Genomic DNA, 21,485 nt, shown 5'->3' on the forward strand with positions numbered 1-21,485 from the left:
TGGCTTCCTTTTCAATACCCTACTGGCTGAAGTTGTCTCCCTTCTCTAATGCAGCATCTCTTCCATGTCTTTTCTTGCAGGGGCTACTGGGGAGGGCCAGCCTTTCTGCGGAAGCTGCTTCATCTGGGGATGAATTAAAGGTGTCCTAACGCTGGCTCTCCTTGGATGATTTCTGGACCCAAATCACAGTCACTGATTGACCAAGAGCAGCATGAAGAATTCTCAAACCCCAGCCCCTTGTAAAGAGCACCCTGCCAAATGATGGCGACCCAACGCCTCCCTACTCAGTGTGTCTGGCACCACTGTGTGGACCTGCCCCCAGGAGGAGCTTGATTCTGTGGCAATCAATACCTACACAAAAGAATAGATGTTTATTTTTCAAATAAAATCGTGGCATTGATTGAGATCCTATGACAGAATTGCATCTTGACAAGCAGAAATCAATGGTGGTGGCAGTGGTGGGTGACTTACCTGTAAACTATTCCGAGTCTGAACTCACAGAAACAAGACCCATTCTCTGGAAAATGATTGGGTTGTCTGGAAAGTCATGACACATTTTTTAATTATCATTTATATTTATTTTTTCCCTTTTGTTGCCCTTGTTGTTTTATTGCTGTAGTCATTGTTGTTGTTATTGACGTCGTCATCGACAGAGAGAAATGGAGAAAAGAGGGGAAGACAAGGGGAGAGAAAGATAGACACCTGCAGACCTGCTTCACTGCCTGTGAAGGGACTCCCCTGCAGGTGGGGAGTCGGGGGCTCAAACTGGGATCCTCACGCCAGTCCTTGCACTTTGCGCCATGTGTGCTTAACCCGCTGCACTACCGCCTCACTCCCATGACACAATTTTTTCATAGAAACAACACATAGGAAAATATGTCATGACTTCTCCATCAATCCAGTATTATTTCAAATAGTGTGAGTTGAGACCTTAACATGCCCAGCTTTGAACTCCTGCTCCACCACCATGTTTGTGCTCAGTGACCAACATGGCAGGTGCTGCTGCTGGTTCATGCTTCTGGCAGGTGAGGCTGCTCTTCTGGGTAATATTGACTCTAGAATTCCCCAGCAGCCTGGCTGAGGCTTCAGAGAACTGTGCCAAGTTCGTTTGTTCCTTCCTTCGTTCCTTCCTTCCTTCGTTCCTTCCTTCCTTCCTTCCCTTCTTTCTTTCCCAGGACCCTACTCTGAAAGCCCTGTCTTTTTATTCTTGTACCTTCTCCCTCAGACTTCACAGACATATTCTCTGAGGAACCTCTTGTAAATCATAGTTTCTTATGGCACCTGCTTCTCAGAGATATTCCCCCACTATGAGAACAAGGCCAGAGAAATTCTGCTGTATGTGCTGTGAACCCAATTTTGGTTGATAAAACTTTGAAAGAGTTCACACTGGGCATTTTTTTTTTTTTCAGAAAAAAAATTTCTTTTTTGTTTGAAGTTTAGCAATGACTTCAAAAATCAACAGTTCCAAGTCAGTCTATTTGAAGAAGCTTACAGTGAGTGTCAGCTCAGTCGGGAATTTTCAAGCTGTGTACACTTCCTACAGAAAAATTCTACTGAAGGCAAAATGGTTGAGCAGCCTAGGCGATGCCTTTGGTTTTTATGTGACAGTTTTAAAACATAAACTATTACCTGGCTTAGGATTACCAGCTCTGTTTCCTGGGGTTCACCCTAATACTTTATAAACTCTACTCAGTCAAGAGGCAGTCATTCAGGAATCCAAGCATCACGCTGGCTGGGAGATACAGAAGTGGGCTAGACACATAGGGTCTTCACCCACTTTTGTTGCTTCCATTCTAGTTCAATCCTTTTCTGTTCCTGGGATGCCAGGGACTTTTCTGGATGGAGCTCTGGTTTAAACTGGAAATTACACTTTCTTCAGGGGCACCACCAAGGAACTCACTGTCTCCATCTCAATTCTCTAATCCCCTTCCCCCCATTCCCCAAATCATTCTTCTGTGGCAGACAGTTTTTCTCACTGTGACCAGGAAAGTGGAAGGCTACCTGCAGGTCCTCCCATCTTGGCCTCCCCAAGGACAAAGGGAACTATGCTTTCCAAATGCCCAGTTCTGGGGAAGGGTTATAATTTCCTCCCGGTAGACAGTTATAACTGAGTTTCCCTTATCTGAATGAACCCAGGGATTTGTCTTCTTTTGTTTGGTGTTTAGGAACTCCATGTTCTAGAATAGCACAAAGGCTCTATCTAGCACAGCATGTGGGACATTCTCAATAACTACTTGTTGACCAAATGAACTAACTTGCTTAATTTTGACCAGGTGCCTGTGTCACCTCTAGGAGTGTGAAGGTTGATAGATAGGAAAGTGTTCTGAGAACTTCCAAACCGTTATTTACCTCTGTGTGCTTAAACAGAAGCAAGACAGCCAGGAGCAGAAGAATGGAAGCTTCTCGGGCATGGGTGACAGTATGTGTACAGGGATGGAGGTGGGTGGGAACTATGGGTATGGCTGGAATATTGGTCCCTGGGAAGACAGGGTGAGAAATGGGCTTCTAGAGGAACTTGTGGCTGTCTAGTTTCTGGTTGTACTTGGTGGTGGTGGGGGAAGCTGCTGGCAGAAGAAGCTTGTGCGTGTGTGGTGGGGGAGGGGATAAAGTTGGTCCGACAAAGAGGTAAGAGGTAAGACATTGGATGGGGGGCCAGGCGGTAGCACAGTGGGTTGAGTGCAATGGTATGAAGTGCAAGGACTGGCACAAGGATCCCAGTTTGAGCCCCCAGCTCCCCATCTGTGGGGGGGAGGGTCACTTCACAAGTGGTGAAGCAGGTCTGCAGGTGTCTGTCTTTCTTTCCCCCTCTCTGTCTTCCCTTCCTCTCTCGATTTCTCTCTGACCTGTCCAACAATGACAATAGCAATAACAACAAAGGCAACACAATGGAAAAAATAACCTCCAGGAGCAGTGGATTCCTGGTACAGGTACTGAGTCCCAGAGATAACCCTGGAGGCAAAAAAAAAAAAAAAAGACATTGGATGAAGATGATGACAGGGAGGAGGGAGGGGAAATTTGATACTTAGGATACTTAGGATCAAGTCAGACAAACAGGAACCACTATGTAAATAGTTAAAATAGGAATAAAACGCTGCTGAGGTCAGCAAACTGTGATCCATGAGCCCACCAGTCCCTTGCTGGTCATTATACATAAACTATGAACTGGAGCACAGCCATGCACTCACGTTGCTGTGTGGCCTGCTATGTTTGCACTGCAGTGGTGGGGCGGAGCTGCTGTGACAGGTACTGCACAGGTACCTTCAAAGCCATGGAGATGAAGACATCTGGCTTTCCAGAGGAAAAGTTGACCGAGTCCTGGAATATTGGGAAGTAGGCCTTTAACCAAGTCCTGGGATGGTTGGGGAAGCGCTATTGTGGAAAACTGCTGCTGGTTCTCAGGGGGTTAGGATGCTGCTGAACAGTGACTACTCCTGTGACCCCCAGGACCCCCGGTGCCTGCCAGACCACTGCAGACACACCAGTGCTGCACACAGACCGTGGCCAGAGCCCTTTCTTCTGTCTTCCAGTCTAGTGTCAGCCCTCCCAATCCTTGAAGGACTTTAATTCAAACTGAATTTTCCATGAAAACTCTAAAGAGTCATATACACCCCTGTGTTCATAGCTGCTACATCCACAATTACCAAGGAGTGGATGCAACCTAGATGTCCATCGACAGAGAACTGGATGAAGAGATCATGCTGCATATATTTGACGGAATACTACTCTGCAATAAAAATGGTGTTATGTTCTTTGGGACAAAATAGATGGAACTGGAGGTGATTATGTTTAGTGAGGTAAATAAGTGGACAAAGGATAACTACTGGATGGTCTCACTCATATGAATATAGGGAATGCACTCAACCAGATATGCCACCACCTGGCGCCAGTGGAATTGAAATACTTAATATAGCAAAAGCCAAAGAAACAACAGTGACCAAACTCGAAGATTTTGTGAGAATGGTTGTGGTTATCACAGAGGTGGGAGTAGAAAGGAGATTGGTACACAAGTCTAAGGTTTTGGGGTATGTAGTAAGTGATTTGGGGGCTGGGTGGTGGCACACCTGGCTGAGCGCACATGTTACAATGCACAAGGACCCTGGTTCAAGCCCCAGGTCCCCACCTGCAGGGGGAAAGCTTTGCAGGTGGTGAAGCAGGGCTGCAGGTGTCTCTCTGTCTCTCTCCCTCTCTATCATCCCCTTCCTCTAGATTTCTGGCTGTCTCTATCCAATAAATAAATAAGGCTAGTAAGTGATTTGGAGGCTGGGATGTCCTTCTCTCCCCACCCCCAGGTATGGGTGACTGTGATAGAGGACAGTGGCATTCACAGAGAAGGAGAGGGCAGAAGAGAAGATACTGGGGAGGGAGAGTGGCCCTACCAGGTCAGAGTCCCAGCTACCTGCCAGCTGTGGGGTTGTGCCACCTGCCCTGATAAGGTTTAACTTAGCTTTCTTCACACAGTCATGTTTGTGGAGTAAGTCCACAAGGCTTTTTTTTTTTTTTTCTACGTTAAAAATACATTGCTACTCTAGGCCTGGGATAAGCAGATCTTTCCATGGATGCCGGGTGTCTAGTTTGTGGGCCAAAATAGATCTTCATTTAGGTAGGTCCTAAGGAGTCTTCCCAGTCCTTCCTAGACTGGGAAACTGGCACTCTCTTTGATGGCAGGATCCTGTTAGTACATGGATTCCTGTGAGTGATAGAGACAGCCCTTCTTCTTCTAGCATTTGCCCTTCTTCCGTAGCCAGTCAACAGTGTCAGGTTGAGCCTGATGTAAAGTTTCGAGACCTCCTTTGAATATGGAGAGGTGGCAGTCGTTGACTATGTGGGTCATAGTCTGTCTGTAGCCGCAGGGGCAGTTCGGGTCGTCTCTGGCTCCCCAGCGATGGAACATCGCAGCGCACCGGCCATGGCCTGTTCAATAGTGATTGAGGAGGGCCCAATCATAACGTGCTAGGTCAAAGCCGGGTTGACGCTTGCAGGGGTCTGTGATGAGGTGTTTGTTCTTGACCTCAGCTGACTGCCAACTCTGTTTCCAAGAGTCTGGAACAGAGAAGTTCAGTGTAGGCGTAGGGGACCAGATTGGATGACGAGACGTCAAGCATTGGACAGGGTGGGCGAAGATATCCGCGTATATTGGCAGGTCCGATCGAGCGTAGATGTGGGAAATGAACTTAGATGATGCCGCGTCCCGACGAATATCTGGTGGGGCGATGTTGCTAAGAACTGGCAGCCATGGAACCGGGGTGGAACGGATGGTTCCAGAAATTATCCTCATGGAGGAATATAATTTGGAATCGACCAAGTGGACAAGGGGGCTACGGAACCATACTGGGGCACAGTATTCTGCAGTGGAATAGCATAATGCCAGAGATGATGATCGTAGTGTGGAAGCGCTCGCGCCCCATGAGGAGCTGGCCAGTCTTGCAATGATGTTATTCCTCGAGCCCACCTTTGCTGCAGTTTTTATGAGATGTTCGTGGAGTGACAGAGTGAGATCGAGAGTAACGCCAAGATAGACTGGCTGGGCTTCATGCCAGATTCTCGTATCGTCAAGCTGCACATTAAGCTCACGTGAGGCCGAGGCATGGTGTAGATGGAAAACAGATGATACCGTTTTTGCAGTGCTAGGGATTAGTCGCCATTTTTTACAGTAATCAGATATCAGAGACATGTCTTTCGTGAGTGTTTCCTCGAGGATGTCGAACTTGGATGTCTGAGTTGCACAGCAGATGTCATCGGCGTAGATGAACTTCCTTGAAGAAGTTTCTGGGAGACAGTCCTGAAGCAAAAGAAATCAATGGAGGAAGAGGGGGTGTTTGGTAGAAGACAGGGGGGGGGGAAGGGGTGCCCCTGGGTTGGCCCTTATTAGAAAGGAGAGAGGAGACGTTAGAGGGAGAATGTGGGGAAGGGGCTCTGGGACAGCTGCTGGCCAGCTCTGGGCTTCTGTTTCAGTGATCAGCCAGGGCACTTTGTGCCAGGGCAGATGCCCTTCTGTTGACTGGGACCCAAGGCCTGCGATTTCAACTGGAGTAGGGCAGAAAACTCTCCCATCCTACTGCTTCTTCATCTGAATAACTGGAGGCAAATTGATACCGGGCCTCCACTGTGTGCACTTTTACTCCAGCAAGACTGACTTCATTAGCTTCCTTCCTCCCTGTTGGTTCTAGTCCACTTTGTAAACCCATCCTCCATGTCTTACTAATCCACCTTTTATCTGGCTAATTAGTGGTTGTCTTCTAAATGCAGTATGCTCCCTAATGGTTTTCACATGCAAATACTGTAGGTAGCTTAAACATTAATGAGTGTAGACGCACCATTGTAAATTGAGTGGCTGTGGTTAAGATAAACCTTATCTAGAATCTAATTTAGGAATCTAGGAAGAAGAGCTGTCTATCCCTAGTGATTAGGAACTATGTGCTCACTGTCAAGAGGCCTAAAGGATCTTCCTTCCTTCCTTCCTTCCTTCCTTCCTTCCTTCCTTCCTTCCTTTCATTCTTTCTTTCTTTCTTGGACAGAGAAAAATCGAGAGGCGAGGGGAAGACAGAGAGGGGGAGAGAAAGACACCTGCAGACCTGCTTCATCGCCTGTGAAGCAATGCCCTTACAAGTGGGGAGCCGGGGACTTGAACCAGATCCTTAATGCCGGTCCTTGCGCTTTGGCTATGTGCACTTAACCCACAGCACTACCACCCACCCCAACCCCCCTTTTTTTGAGACGATACAGTTAAACCAGAAGCAAAGCTGGAATTTGAACCTTGGTCTATTCTTTTTTTTTTTTTTTAGTATTTATTTATTCATTTTCCCTTTGTTTTTGCCCTTGTTGTTTTATTATTGTAGTTATTATTGTTGTTGTCTTCATTGTTGGATAGGACAGAGAGAAATGGAGAGAGGAGGGGGAGATAGAGAGGGGGAGAGAAAGATAGACACCTGCAAACCTGCTTCACCGCTTGTGAAGCGACTCCCCTGCAGATGGGGAGCCGGGGGCTTGAACCGGGATCCTCTCGCCGGTCCTTGTGCTTTGTGCCACCTGCACTTAACCGCTACGCTACCGCCCGACTCCCACCTTGGTCTATTCTTACAGTGTCTTGGAATAACTGTCGATATCAGAGTTAATTTGAAAGCATTTTTTCTCTCTCTCTCTCTCTTTTTTTTTTTTGCCACCAAGGTTATCGCTGGGGCTCGGTGCCTACAGCACGAATCCACTGCTCCTGGAGGCTATTCATTCCCATTTTGTTGCCCTTGTTGTCGTTATTGTTATTGTTGTCACTGATATTGTTGGATAGGACAGAGAAAAATCCGAGAGAGGAGGGGAGATAGAGAGGGGGAGAGAAAGATTGACACCTGCAGACATGCTTCACCGTTTGTGAAGTGACCCTCCTTGCAGGTGGGGAGCTGGAGCTCAAACTGGGGTCCTTAGGCCATCCTTGCACTTTGCACTATGTGCGCTTAGCCTGCTGCGCTACTGCCTGGCCCCGAAAGCATTCTCTCTATTCAGCACTGCTGTATTTTTGCTCAGGAGTAAAAGAAAAAGGGGGACTGTATTAACCTAAATTCATTTTTCAAGACCCTAATCTATTGACATATATGCCTGGGAAGGAGATGAGGCGTGGCTGTACCCAGAAGCTCACCCTCTTCTTCACTAGCATTCTCTCTCTTTGTGTAGGTTTCCTCTCAGGTGCCCTACTTAACCTGTCAACAAAGTGCCCTCGGTCTTTTTTTTTTTTTTTTCTATTCCATTTTAATTTTTTTTATTTAGTGATTTACAGAATTATAATTTAACAGGGGTATAATTCCACACCTTTCCCGCCACCAGAGTTCGGAGTCCCTATTCCCTCCATTGGAAACTGCAGCAGTTCCCCCAGGGTCACAGATATGGGCTGACTATTGATTACTTCTGTATCTATCTACATTTTATATGTTGCCCCATTTTCCTATGGCCCTGCCTTCTCCCCCTCTCTAAGTGACATCTACTACTCCCCCCTCCTTTTTTTCTTCCCCCCCCTTCTCTTAGTCTTGCTGGAACTAGGGTCCAGAGCCCTCTGGTCATCTTCCCCTAGCATTTCTCCCCCCCCCCTCCGTTGGAGTATAGATCAAAATTCTTTTTTTCTTTTCTTTCTTTTATTTTCTGTTTTTTACTAGTGATTTACAAAATTACAAGATAACAGGTAAAACTTTGTACCATTCCCACCACCAGAGTTCTGAATCCCCAGTCCCTCCACTGTAAGCTACAGTAGTTCTCCAAAGGTTTCAGATACAGGGTAAGTGTTTTTACAACTCTCTGCCTATATCCATTTTTCACTGTTTTTTCTTTAGTGGGGGGGATTAATAGTTTACAGTCAACAGTAAAATGAAATACTTTGTACATGTGTAACATTTCTCAGTTTTCCACATAACAATTCAACCCCCTCTAGGTCCTCTGCCATCATGTTCCAGGACCAACCCCCCCCCCCCAATCTTTACTTTGGTGCAGTATTTGTATTTTTTTTCTCTCTCTCTCTTTTAAGTGGACCAAAATTCTTTATGGGGTGCAGAAGGTGGAAGGTCTGGTTTCTGTAATTGTTGATATGCTGTATTTTTTTTCTATTTCTTTTTTCTTAATTTTTTAATTTTAATTTTTTAATTTATTGGGGAATTAATGTTTTACATTCGACAGTAAATACAATAGTTTGTACATGCATAACATTTCCCAGTTTTCCATATAACACAACCCCTACTAGGTTTTTTTTTTCTATTTCTTTATGAGTATAGGAATTTATTAATACATTTTCTCATCAGCTTATTTGTTTTAAAACTTGCTTTCTACAAGTGAGCCAGAGAGAGGCAGAAGAGCACTTTTCTGCTCTGGCATATGTTAGTGCTAGGGGACTGAATCTGGGTCCCCAGGCCATCTCCCTGGCCCTACTTAAAATTCTTTTTGGAGTAGGCTAAGTTATTTTATTAGAGAAAGACAGGATGAAAAAAAAAAGCATTCACGGAGCCTGGTGGTGGAACACCTGGTTAAGTGCACATGTTACAACTTGCAAAGTCCAAGTCCCCTGTCTCCACCTGCAGGGGGAAAGCTTCACTAGTGGTGAGGCAGTGCTACAGGTGTCTCTCTCTCTCTCTCTCTCTCTCAATCTCTCTTTCTCTCTCTCCCTCTCTATCTCCCCTTTCCCTCTCAATTTCTGGCTGTCTCTATTCAATAAATAAAGATAATAAAGATGATAAAAATAAAAAAATGAAAGATACACTAAAAAGAAAAAGAATTTATGTTTTAAAAAAGGCATTCAGAGTTGATATGGGGAGGGGGGTTCTGGCCAAAGGTGGGAGCTGTTTGAAGAAGCAGGGGTCCTGCTGCACCCACCAGCCTGTCCTCTGACTGGCTGGCAGCCTCACCCCTCCCTTTCCAAGCCTGGGCCTCACAAACGGGAGCTTCCCCTCCACGCCTGCAGGTGGCGGCCTCCGAAGGGCCAGCACTTCACCCCTCAGTGGCCCTGGGGGCTGTGCGCTCTTGAGACCCTGCCTGCCTGGAGCTGGATGGCATCTTCTGGGTTGTCCTCCAGCGGGGATGCATCCCCAGGCCTGGTTCCTGGCTGGGGTGGAGCTTCGAAGGACCAACTCAGAGCTGCAGGTGGGTGGCAGCTGTAAGGTGACTGTCGCTGCGGGGCAGTGAAGGTGGAAGGAGAAGAGGGAGCAGCGAAGACCACGGCCCCCCGGCCGCCTCGGTGCCACTCGTGGCGGGTGCTCTGATAATTAGAATGGCAGACATCCGGGAAGATGGCTGGTGCCATCGTTTGTTTCTTTAAAAAAGTCCCCCCCCCCCTTATTTTTTAAATTTTCTAGGACAGAGAGAAAATGTTTAGATACCTGCAGCACTGCTTCACTACGTGTGAAACTACCCCCTCCACCGGTGGGGACCTGGGGGGCTTGAACCCGGGTCCTTGCACACTGTAATGTGTGCAGTCAACTGGATGCACCACCACCCCGGTCCTAAAGATTTTTAATGGAAGAATTAGAGCGAGAGACAGACTGCTCAGCTCTGGCTTCTGGCGGTGCCGGAATTGAACCCGAGGCCTCTGGACCTCAGGCATGAAAGTCTGCTGTGCTACGCTGCACTATCACCCTGGCCTGTGACCTGCAACTCATCGTGTGGCCTCTGTGTGAGCCACCAGGGCCATGATGAGATTTTTTCAGCCAGTTGATGCAAATGCGAGAAGGTGGACTCGCCCTTCGTGCTCAGTAATTAGCGCTCATCTCCTGGCTCATTCGGCTCAGCTGAGTGGGGTGGGCGCCCACCTGGGAGGTGCAGAAGGTGGCGGTGCACAGGGAGGAAGCTTGCAACGTCCCCTGCCGACTAGGTGGAGGAACTGCAGCTCCTTCAAGAAGCCTGCGGACCTCAGCCATCCCGCCAGCACCTGTCCGCCCCGAGGACTCACCCCTGCAGTGGGCAGACCCACTTGTTCTGTGACCCAGCGCTGGTGCTGGGTTCGAGCTTGGGTTCTGCGCGCCCCTGCTGGGGGGAGGCTTGGAGATTCGTCTCCTGCGGGAATCCTGGACTTCTCATTGTAGGGGCTCAGTGCCTGCACTCTGAATCCACTGCTCCTATGGCCATCCCTTCTCCTAATTTTTTTTTTTGGACAGAACAGAGAGAAGTTGAGAGAGGAGGGGGATATAGAGAGGGAGAGAGACAGAGAGACACCTGCAGACCTGCTTCACTGCTTGTGAAGCGACCCCCTGCAGTGGGGGAACCGGGATCCTCGTGCTTTGTACTATGTGCTCTTAACCCAGTGCGCCACCGCCCGACCCCACCCCCATTGTTGTTCTTATTATTTAGCAAATTCTATTTATTTATTTAGCAAATATTTATTTATTATATATTATATTATTTATTTATTTATCAAATATTATTATTTAGCTCAGCTCTGGTTATTGGGGGCTGGGGACTGAATCTGGAGTCTCTTGCATGCAAGCCCTATGTGATACTGCTGTGTATCTCTCTTGACACTAAAAGCAATTTTTTTTTTTTTTTTTTTGGTCACCAGTTATCGCTGGGACGCAATATTTGCACAAACTGTGCCTGAGGATGCTCGAACTAGTGGCGACTGTGCACATTTGCCACCTACACCCCATCCAGTGGCCGCCTGGTAAAGGAGCCCCCAGCTGACTCCCTACAAGGGTGGCCCCGCGGTCCCTCTCCTTCTGGCTCCTGCAGAGGTGAGTTTGCTCTGCTCCTGTCACCGCAACCACAAAGTCGCGTTTATTGTTGCAGTTCTGAGTACCTCGAGAAAGACAGCGGGCTAGACGCTCTGCATCCAAGGTCCTTCTTAATCTTCACAATAGGTTGCCCAGTGGGAGGTCATTTTACCTTACTGAATCGTCCAGGCTTGCAAAGTTAATTTGTTAAGTTTACAAGCGTAGGAAGCGACAAGGTCGGGCCAGAGCCACAAGAGGGCGCGCCTCCTTTTTCTTTAACATTCAATGGGAGAAATTCACATTGTATTTTGACAAATGTAAAAACCTGTCTGTTTGTCTGTCTCTCTCTATATATAATGCATGCATGTATGTATGTTTTAATGCATGTGTAGATGAACATATGGGTACATTTATTTATGTATCGGTCTGTTTATCTGTTTATGTGGACAGCATTGGAAATGTGGGTTGGCTGTAGGATGAACTCATTTCTGGAACTGGAAATTATGCTACATCTGGTGTGACAGCAGGCAGAGTTTTTGAATTGAGGAGTCTTGTTCAGTCTGGGATGTTGGTCATCACTACCATATGGGGGACAGTGTAAAGCTACCAGAGGGCTTTTGGGAGCTTTTGGCCTGCCACTAACTGGTGTGTGTGTGTGTGTGTGTGTGTGTGTGTGTGTGTGTGTGTAAACACACTTGTTCCCCTTCAAAGAGCTTCCCCTCAGGTTAGTCCTGGGTTCTCCCTGGCCCTGATAATCCTTAGGATTAAGGTCTGCAGTTACTTTTCCTTTCCGGAAATAATCTAAAGCTATCCTTTCTCTTTCTCCATTTCCCTCTCCTAGTTTCTTCTTGCTTCCAAATTTTGGTTTGACTGAGAGTTGTGTGTGTGTTTAAATTCTGTTTAAGAGGTCAGTTCTGATTTTACCTACGCTAGCTTCTAATTATCAATTGGTATAAACTGATATTATTATTATTATTTAGCAGAGCACTGGTCAGCTCTGTTTATTGGGGTGCTGGGGACTGAACCTGGAGTCTTTTGCATGCAAGTCCTATGTGATACTTCTGTGCATCTCTCTGACACTAAAAGTGCTTTTTTTTGGTCACCAGAGTTATCTTTGGACCCAGTGCCTGCGCAATGACTCAACTGTTCCTGGTGGCCATCCCTCCTCCCCTGCCCCTTTCTTTGATACAATTTGAAATAGATAGATACATAGATAGATAGATAAGATAGTTCCACTACTCATGAAGCTTCCCCTCTGCAGGTGGGGACTGGGGACTTGAACCTGGGTCCTTGAGTATGGTAATATGTCTGCTTTCTCCAGTATGTAACCACCTGTCCCTAGTGATAATTTCATAACATTCACAAGGGCAGTTTGTGCCTGTTGATTCTCTCTGCCATATTTCTGGAGGGCAAAGGCCCTGTCTACTTTATGCATTAAAGCCTTATGATGAGCATAAATCAGATTCTGATGCTGATTACTTGCATCTTTGTGGTTCCCAAAGTTGGTGACACAAATAAACCACAACTACCACTACCACCAATAATAACAACAACAACAAAAACTTCTTTGGGGATTCTGTCTACGTGACTTTGAAGTCCGGTAGTCTGTGTTCAAGTGGTCCCCCTTCCCTTGGCATCTTCCTCTGTTGCCACCTCCAGCTCGTATCACGGCTTCCTGGGGATTAGGTGAGGGCATTCTCTGTGGCACTGGGGGAGAGAGCAGGAATTAGGTCTGTGGGACCTTAGGTGGACTGCGGTGAGGGAAGTCCTCCCAGTGTGCGGGTCTTTTAGTTAGTCCTCTCTTGTTTGGAGAGGGGAGTGGCCTGAGGTATGTGGGAAACAGCCTTAAACAAGGACTGAGACACCGAGAGTCATGAGCAAGGCAAGAGTTTTACTTATTTTCTATAAGGGTGCAGGGGTGTAACCCAGCAAGCACGCCAAGGGCAATCTTAAGGGTTTTTTTTTGCCTCCAGGGTTATCACTGGGGCTTGGTGCTGGTGCCTGCACTATGAATCCACTATGAATCCAGTGGCTCCTGGAGTTCATTTCCCCCTCCATTTTGTTGCCCTTGTTGTTACCCTTGTTGTTGTTATTATTATTGTTGTCATTGCTGTTGTTTTTGGATAGTGCAGAGAGAAATTTAGAAAGGAAGAGAGACAGAGAGGGAGAGAGAAAGACAGACACCTGCAGACCTGCTTTACTGCCTGTGAAATGACCCCCCATTGCAGGTGGGGAGCCAGGGGCTTGAGCTGGGATTCTTATGCTATTCCTTGTGTTTCGCTCCATGTGCGCTTAACAACCACTGCGCTACCGCTGGACTCCTAACGGCTTTTTATACATTACTAGGAGATAGCAGCAACCTGTCCTTTTCCCATCTGGCAAGTGGGAATCGGCTCCCAGTCTAACCATATTTGGGAAAGGGGAGAGCAGCGGATGTATGGGAAGTGAGAAGGGGGCTGGGTGGTCTGAGCTAACTTTGAAGAAAAACAGGGCATGGTTGTAGTCACATAGACACGCGAGAGTCAGGGGTCTGCAATCAGACGGGATCGATAAACATCTACAAGCAGATGGGCTGAATAAACAGCAAAGGGCTACAATCAAATGGGCTGTTTCTCAGGCAGTTCCCACGAGTTCTTGAGCAGTGGGGAATATTTTGCTTGGAGACAGGGAGGAGCAGGAGTGGAAGATTCAAGTCCAGGAGAGAGGGAAAGGGGAGATAGAGAGAGAGAGAGAGAGAGAGAGCCACTTGCAGCATTTCTTCACAACTCATGCTGCTCTTCCCCTGCAGGGGGGGAGCTAAGGCTTGGACGTGGGTCCTTGTGCATAGTGATAGTGATATCTGTGCTCCGTGAGTACTTCACTGCCCAGCCCAAGGCATAACTCATTTTTGACACATTATAAGTTCAAGACGCACAATGTGTTGCTTTGCTACACTTCTATATTGTAATAGAACCACCACTGTAGCACCAGCTAACATCTGAAGCGTGCCACCTAGTTGCAAATTCTTTTTATTTTTGTGGTAAGAACATTTAAGCTGCATTCCCTCAGCAGCTATTTTAAAGCAGGTAGCACAATAAAGTGAACTATCTCGTCTAGCTGTGCATCAGATTTCCAGAACCTACAAATCTCAGAACTGCAGGGACTTTGTACCCTTTCACTAACATCCCCCGCCCCCTTCTGGAAGGATTCCAGGATTCCCTTCTGGAATCCAACATTCTAGTCTCCAGTTTTTGTGGACTTTTTTGTTTGTTTTTGTTCCACACATACATGACATCACACAGTATTTGACTTCGCTTTCTTCTTTCTTTCTTTTATTTAAAAAAAATTCTTCTTAGATTAGGGACTCAAACCTGAGAAGTTTTAACATGTACTTTTTATTATTATTATCTGATCTTGATTTGTTTATTGGATAGAGACATCCAGAAACTGAAATGAAGGAGATGATTATAAGAAAAAGAGAGACAGAGAGACACCTGCAGCCCTGCTTCACCACCTGCAAAGCTTTACCCCTGCAGGTCGGGGCTGGGGGCTCGAACCCAGGTCATTGCTCGTTGTAACATGTGCGCTTAACCAGGTCAACCACTACCTGGCCCCTTGACTTGGTTTTCTTGATTCCTCTGTTATTAGAAACATTCTTTGATCTCATTTAAGGAATTCAAGACTGTGAGCAAGTTTGGTGTGCAGAAGGGCCCAGAAGGTTAGTGAGGGTGCAGTAAACCAGAGAATCAGGGAGCTAGGAGGGAGAGTCAGAGTCTGTGGTCAGGGTCAGTCTGGACCAGCTCTGTGAGTGCACAATCACACCATTTCTCCTTGGGTCATGGGAGGTGCCCCTGGCCCCAGAGAACATTAGGCTGTTTGTGTGTGTGTGTGTGTGTGTGTGTGTGTGTGTGCGCTTGCTTGCAAATGATGAGTCCACTCTTGCCTCTCTGCTGGAAAAGGCAAGCCTTCATTTTAATTATTATTTATTTGGTCCTCCTCAGAGGTCTCTGATCTGCCATTTCTTCAAAATAATAACTGTAATAATAATATGAAAAAAAGCAACAATAATGAGAATTGCTTGTCTCACTGGGGTACTGAGAGGATAAAATGAGATAATGAGCTGAAAAGTGATTTTTCAATCCAGAAAGAGCCATTGTTAGATGGTTGCATGGCTAAATGCCAGCCACTGTCCTGGATAAAGCTTCCCTTCTTTTAAAAAATATTTATTTATTTATTTATTTCCTTTTGTTGCCCTTGTTGTTTTTTATTGTTGTAGTTATTATTGTTGTTATTGATGTCGTCGTCGTTGTTGGAAAGGACAAAGAGAAATGGAGAGAGGAGGGGAAGACAGAGGGGGAGAGAAAGATAGACACCTGCAGACCTGCTTCACCACTTGTGAAGCGACTCTCTTGCAGGTGGGGAGCCGGGGGCTCAAACTGGGATCGGGATCCTCACACGGATCCTTGCGCTTTGTGCCACATGCGCTTAACCTGCTGTGCTACCGCCGACTCCCCCTTCTTTTTCTTCTTTTGTATTTATAAGATTCAAACTAGTAATTTTTATTCCATTGTTGAAGGCTTTCCCCTCTAACTCTAAGTATTCTGCACAGGGTTCCTCCTCACTCTGATATTTTAATATTTTAATTAGGAAAATGGAAAGACATACACCAGAGATGCACATGGGCCATTTGGGGAAAGATAGATGACCCCATGTGGAAGATAGAGACATGCAGCCCTGCTTTACCACCAGTGAAGCTTCCCTCCTGAAGGTGGGGACCAGGGGCTTGATTCTGGGTCCTTGCATAGGATAATGTGTGAGCTCAACCAGGTGTGCCACCACCTGCCTCCTTCTCCTTACTGGTTTCCACACTAGCTACAGTTGGTGCATTCTTACTGTTATAAGAGTTGAGGAAAAAAAAAAAAAAGAAAGTTTCACTATGTCACGATTCAGTGTTTTTAATCTTAAGGAAGAAAGTAAATATACTCCTTGTCAAATTTTTCTATTTTTTTTTAAATTTATTTTTATTTTTTATTTATTTATTCCCTTTTGTTGCCCTTGTTGTTTTATTGTTGTAGTTATTATTGATGTCGTTGTTGTTGGATAGGACAGAGAGAAATGGAGATAGGAGGGGAAGACAGAGAGGGGGAGAGAAAGACAGACACCTGCAGACCTGCTTCACCGCCTGTGAAGGGACCTGCCTGCAGGTGGGGAGCCGGGGCTCGAACCGGGATCCTGACGCCGGTCCTTGAGCTCAGCGCCACCTGCGCTTAACCCGCTGCGCTACAGCCCGACTCCCAAATTTTTCTATTTTTATTTTATTATTATTATTATTTTTGGATAAGAGAGAGAAATCAAGAGGAGGGAGGGGAAGACAGAGAGACATCTGCAGATGTGCTTCACTGCCAGTGAAGCGACGCCCCCTGCAGGTGGGGAGCTGGGAGCTCGAACCGGGATCCTTGTGCTGGTCCTTGCGCTTCACGCCATGTGCATTTAACCCGCTGCACTACTGCCCAACTCCCAAACTTTTCTATTTTTAATCCCTAAGCAGTATCTGCCAAGTTTGAAGTCTAGCTCAGATACTTTATAGCCTGTAATAGAAGCCAGAGAAGTGTTTCCCCTGATGTTTCTGCTCAGCTCTGGTTTATGGGGTGGTGGGGCTTGAACCTGGGTCCTCAGAGACTTAGACATGAAAGCCCGGTGAATAAGCCTCCTGTGCTGTTTTCTCCAGCCCTTCCAGTGCTGCTTTCCGACTGCTGGTATGAATTGCGCCAGCAGTGCTGTAGGTGGCGCTGTGTACCCAAGGTAGGCTGGCCAGCTTGTCTCTCAAGATTTCCTTTTCTAAAAGGGATGGCATCTGGCATCTTTTTAGTTAAACTTCATCTATCTGCACAGCTTCTGTGGAGCAAGTCTGAGAAACAGATTAGCTGATTTCTGACCCTAAACGGAAGGTTAGCCGTTCTGTGCTCAGAAGTAGCATTCACCGAATGAAGGAAGGTTGGATCCTGTCCCGGGCTGGGCTTTGGAATTATGCCCAGAGGCTGTGAAAATGACCCCAGAGGTGTTTCTTCCCAGCCTTTGCCTGCGTGGTCTTTTCTGGGGTTTGTACTTGGAAGCAGAGACTATAGTGCAGTCAGTCTTAAATGTGTGTGTGTGTGTGTGTGTGTGTGTGTGTGTGTGTGTGTGCGTGCGCGTGCGCGCTCATGTGTGTGTGTGCATGTGTATGTTGATTTCCTTTTGGGCAGTGGGCTTCATCGTCCTCTAGCTGATGCACCTCAATTTCTAAACCCAGTGATGTCCTTGGGGCCTGTTTAACTGAGACCTTTCTTGCTCCTACCCCATTGCAGAGTCTTTGTAGTTCTCTTTTTGTTGGGGATCATTCAGGAGAGACTTGAGTCCTAACAGCAGGGTGTTGAGTGCCTCATTTGTCAGTGGGGCTGCAGGATCTCAAATGCCTACATTAAACCTGGAGCTTGCAGCTTCCACAAAAAGAATCTTGAGTCGTAGTTTTACAGAATTTAAACATGTGGAAGTGAGAAAACTGAAAAGCACCCCCAGCCCCCAGAACTGTGTGCTAGATGGGCTTCTGAGTTTCTTGCCCTTTGAATTCAGTGAACACATCCACTACAGACTTGCCTAGCTTCACCGTCTCATAGATTTCCTTCCGCTGATAGGAACGAAGTGACACTTCCCATCCCATTTCCATAATGAAGTTATTAATGTGGAATTTGATTATTTTGATTTTTGCTTGCTTATTATTTTCAGATGACTCTCTCTCTCTCTCTCTCTCTCTCTCGCTCTCTCTCTCTCCTTTCTGCCTGTAACCAGTAGATGGCTCTGTGGTCTCCCTAGATCTGACACACATCAGTGTGGTGCCCTTTATCTGAAGACAATGACTCACTTTGGTCCTGGCTGGTGGGAAATTCTTGCTCTTATTCAGCCCCACAAGTGAGGTCTTCCTGGCCTCACCTCTTCCTCTTCTGTACCCCCGTGAGTCTCTCCCCTCTGGCCCTGGGTCTGAGAACCCGTGTGCGTGTGAGTGTGTGCGTGCGTGTGTGTATGTGTGTGTGTGTGTATGTGTGTGTGTGTGTGTGTGTGTGTGTGTGTGTGTGTGTGCGTGCGCGCGCACACACACATGGAGGTGGGGGTTGTCTCAGATGACGGAGCTGTCAGATAGTAACTAGGCATATGAGTGGTGGCTGGCCAGTGAGCAGTGTGTGGGCTACTGTGGTTCATAGTGTCTCTCCAGGTGCTAAGAGGGCATGAGGCCCAGCTTGGTTCCTGAGCTCTGGGCTACCAAGGCCTCCTTTGTCAACAGAGCACAGCTCCCCACTGTCTCCCGGCACTGGGGGTTGCTGCTTGGATGCAGGCAGAGAGAGGGGCTCATCCCTGGACTTTGCTCGAGAGTCGGCCCACATGGACCCTCCAGATATGGGCCCAGTCTGTCCTCCTCACTTCCCTGTAAACATGCTTTACGGGTGGGGAAAGCTGTGCTGAATTATACATTAAAAAAAAATTTTTTTTAATCCGTTGGAGATAGCGAGGGGGGTGTGGGTGGTGGTATACCTGGTTAAGCACAGATAGTACTAAGCACAAGTACCCGTGCAAGGATCTGGGGGTTGGGGGACACTTTGCAAGCAGTGAAGCAGGTCTGCAGGTGTCTGTCTTTCTCTGTCCCTCTCTACCTCTCCTTCCTCTCTCAATTTCTCTCTGTCCTATCCAGTAAATGAAAAAAAAAAAAAAAAGGCCTGCAGGAGCAGTAGACTCGTAATGCCAGCTCCCAAACCCAGCAATAACCCTGGAGGAAAAAAAAAAAGAAAAGAAAAGAAAAAAAGGATAGAGTGAAAGAGAAAGAGCATTCCACTGCTGCACGGCTAACTTATACATTTTCTAGATGATGTTGTCTTACCTTTGAGTGTTGGGGCGCTGCTAGTGTCCACCCATGTCTGGTTCCTGTCCTTTTGGGGCAACTTTTTTAATGTTTTTTTTTTTTTAACATTTCTTTATTAGGGGATTAATGGTTTGCAGTCGACAATGAAATACAATAGTTTGTATTTCATGCATAATATTTCCATATAACAATATAACTCCTACCCACTAGGTCCTCCTCTGCCATCGTGTTCGAGAATGTGAATATCCCCCAACCCCTGGGTCTTTTCCTCTGGTGCAATACACTAATTCCAGTCCAAGTTCTGCTTAGTGTTTCCCCCCCTTTTTTTTTTAAATCAATTTCTGCCTATGAGTGAGATCATCCCATATTTATCTTTTTGTTTCTGACATGATTCCTTCAAGATCCATCCAAGATGGAGTAAAGTCACCATTTTTAATAGCTGAGTAGTATTCCTTTGTGTATATAGACCACAACTTACTACTCAGCCATTCATCTGTTGTTGGACACTTAGGTTGCTTCCTGGTATTGGCTATTATAAATTGTGCTGCTATGAACATAGGTGTACACAGATCTTTTTGGATGGATGTGTTGGGTTCCTTAGGATCTATCCCCAGGAGAGGAATTGCAGGGTCATAGGATAGGACCACTTCTAGCCTTCTGAGAGTTCTCCATACTGCTCTCTACAGGGGTTGGACCAATTGACATTCCCCCCAGCAGTGCAGAAGGGTTCCTTTGTCTCTGGGGTACCTTTTGAGGATGAAGATTTCTATCTTCTCTTTTAGTTAGCTGAGACCTTGTGGCTTATTATGGTTAATAAAATGTGAATGACATTGGCACTTATTGATTCCAGGCAGTTATGGGATGCTTTATACACCCTTCTGAGTTCATATGTTGAAATCTTGAGCAAACACTCCCCTCCCCCAGTATGACTAGATTTGGAGAGATACCTTTGAAAGAGACCATTAGAGGAGGTCAGAGTGTGGGGCCCTCACCCATCATGACTGGCATGTAATAAGAAGAGGAAGAGACATCAGAATGGCCATCCACTGAGTAAAGACCATGTGGAAGGTCATCACCTGTAGCCAAGGGGAGAAGGCAAATCTGCCCAAACTTTGATTTTGAACTTGTGGTCTCTAGAACTGTGAGCAGTGCTTCCTGTGGTTTGAGCCCCCAAGTCTATGGTACTCATTGTGGTAGGCTGACCAGACAGATAGAGGATGAATAGTTTTTAGTGGACTGTGAGCTCTGCCTTCTCTCTCTTTCTCTCTCTGCTGCACTGACCTTCAAGGCTACTGTTTCCAGTGAGGTTGCTCAGAGATGGAGGAGGGAGGCTCAACTCTAGCAGGTTTCTTGTGTCAAACCGCTAATATTTCTGGTTCCAGTTTGGCTGTAGGATAGGCTGACATTCATTAGGAAGATTTACTTGACCTGAGAATAAAGGCACCTTGGGATGCGTGTTGTCTGGATGTGGGAGTGAGGCTGTCTCACAGGAAACTGGGAAGTGGAGGTGATGATATGGGTTAATGTAGCAATGTCGTCTACTGCTGCACTCAGGCAGAACTCCAGGGGCCTAGGTGAGTTTCTCTTAGGATACAAGGTATATTCTACTAACTAGAGATCTGACAGGATGTTTGAGGTGGGTGTCAAAGGCAAGGTTTTTTACCTTTAATCAGAGCAACTCTACTGTTACCTGTTTGGGTTTCTGTGTAGAATTTAATATAACTGAAGAGTCCTGGTGCTAAAGAAATACAAAAAAATGTAATAAATAAAACTATAGACTGTTCTCCAGTCAAAGAAGTACAGATGTAATAAAGTCCCTGGAGGTATAATCCAGAGTTTAAAGTCATTTAATGACTCTAACATCATTAAAACTTTGAGGTCACTTTTTATTCTGCCAGACATCAGGGTCTTATACCTTAACCCAGATTAGTTTCTTGATCCTTAATGTAAATTGAAAAACAAAACAAAACTTTAACTTATGGAAATTGATTCATACAAAATACAGGGTTTACCTATTATGACTTTTCATATATTATTTTGTTTTAAAAAATATTTGTTCATGGCATGGAGTAATGTAGCAGTGATGCTAAAATTATAGCCTGAAATAGCATTCATGTGTTTACATGTCTGCTGTACCCAGAGTAGACATTGCTAGTTGATCACCGAACTCATTCCTGCAGAGCCCAGATAAAGCCCCGAGTTCTTCTCAATTAATGCTCTATGAAGCCCCTTCTAACTAATTCGTGTTAACTCTTGAAACAGTATCTGTCTCTCTTTTTAAATAATCTTTTTAAATAATCAGCAGTAATTAGGGTTCATTTAGTTTTTGATTCCTGCATTTTAGAGCTGCAGTAAAGTTGGGAACTAAAAGATTAGTGTTTCTGGAAGCCCATAATGGCCATGCTAACCATATTTTTCTGATTTAAATTAAAAATGCATGCCACATA

The 21,485-nt window shown here is 46.1% G+C and overlaps 1 protein-coding gene across 1 annotated transcript in view; it reads left to right on the forward strand.

Moving 5' to 3' along the window:
• Positions 1-406, forward strand: part of SQOR (sulfide quinone oxidoreductase) — a 40,787-nt gene extending 40,381 nt beyond the window's left edge. Inside the window, exon 9 of the mRNA XM_007517308.3 lies at positions 81-406. Within this exon, the coding sequence (XP_007517370.2) occupies positions 81-138 (58 nt within the window). The 3' untranslated portion in view covers positions 139-406. The remainder of the gene's footprint in view (positions 1-80) is intronic.
• Positions 407-21,485: the final 21,079 nt, after the last annotated feature.

Source organism: Erinaceus europaeus, chromosome 16 (assembly GCF_950295315.1).
Source record: "Erinaceus europaeus chromosome 16, mEriEur2.1, whole genome shotgun sequence".
Taxonomy (NCBI): Eukaryota; Metazoa; Chordata; class Mammalia; order Eulipotyphla; family Erinaceidae; genus Erinaceus; species Erinaceus europaeus.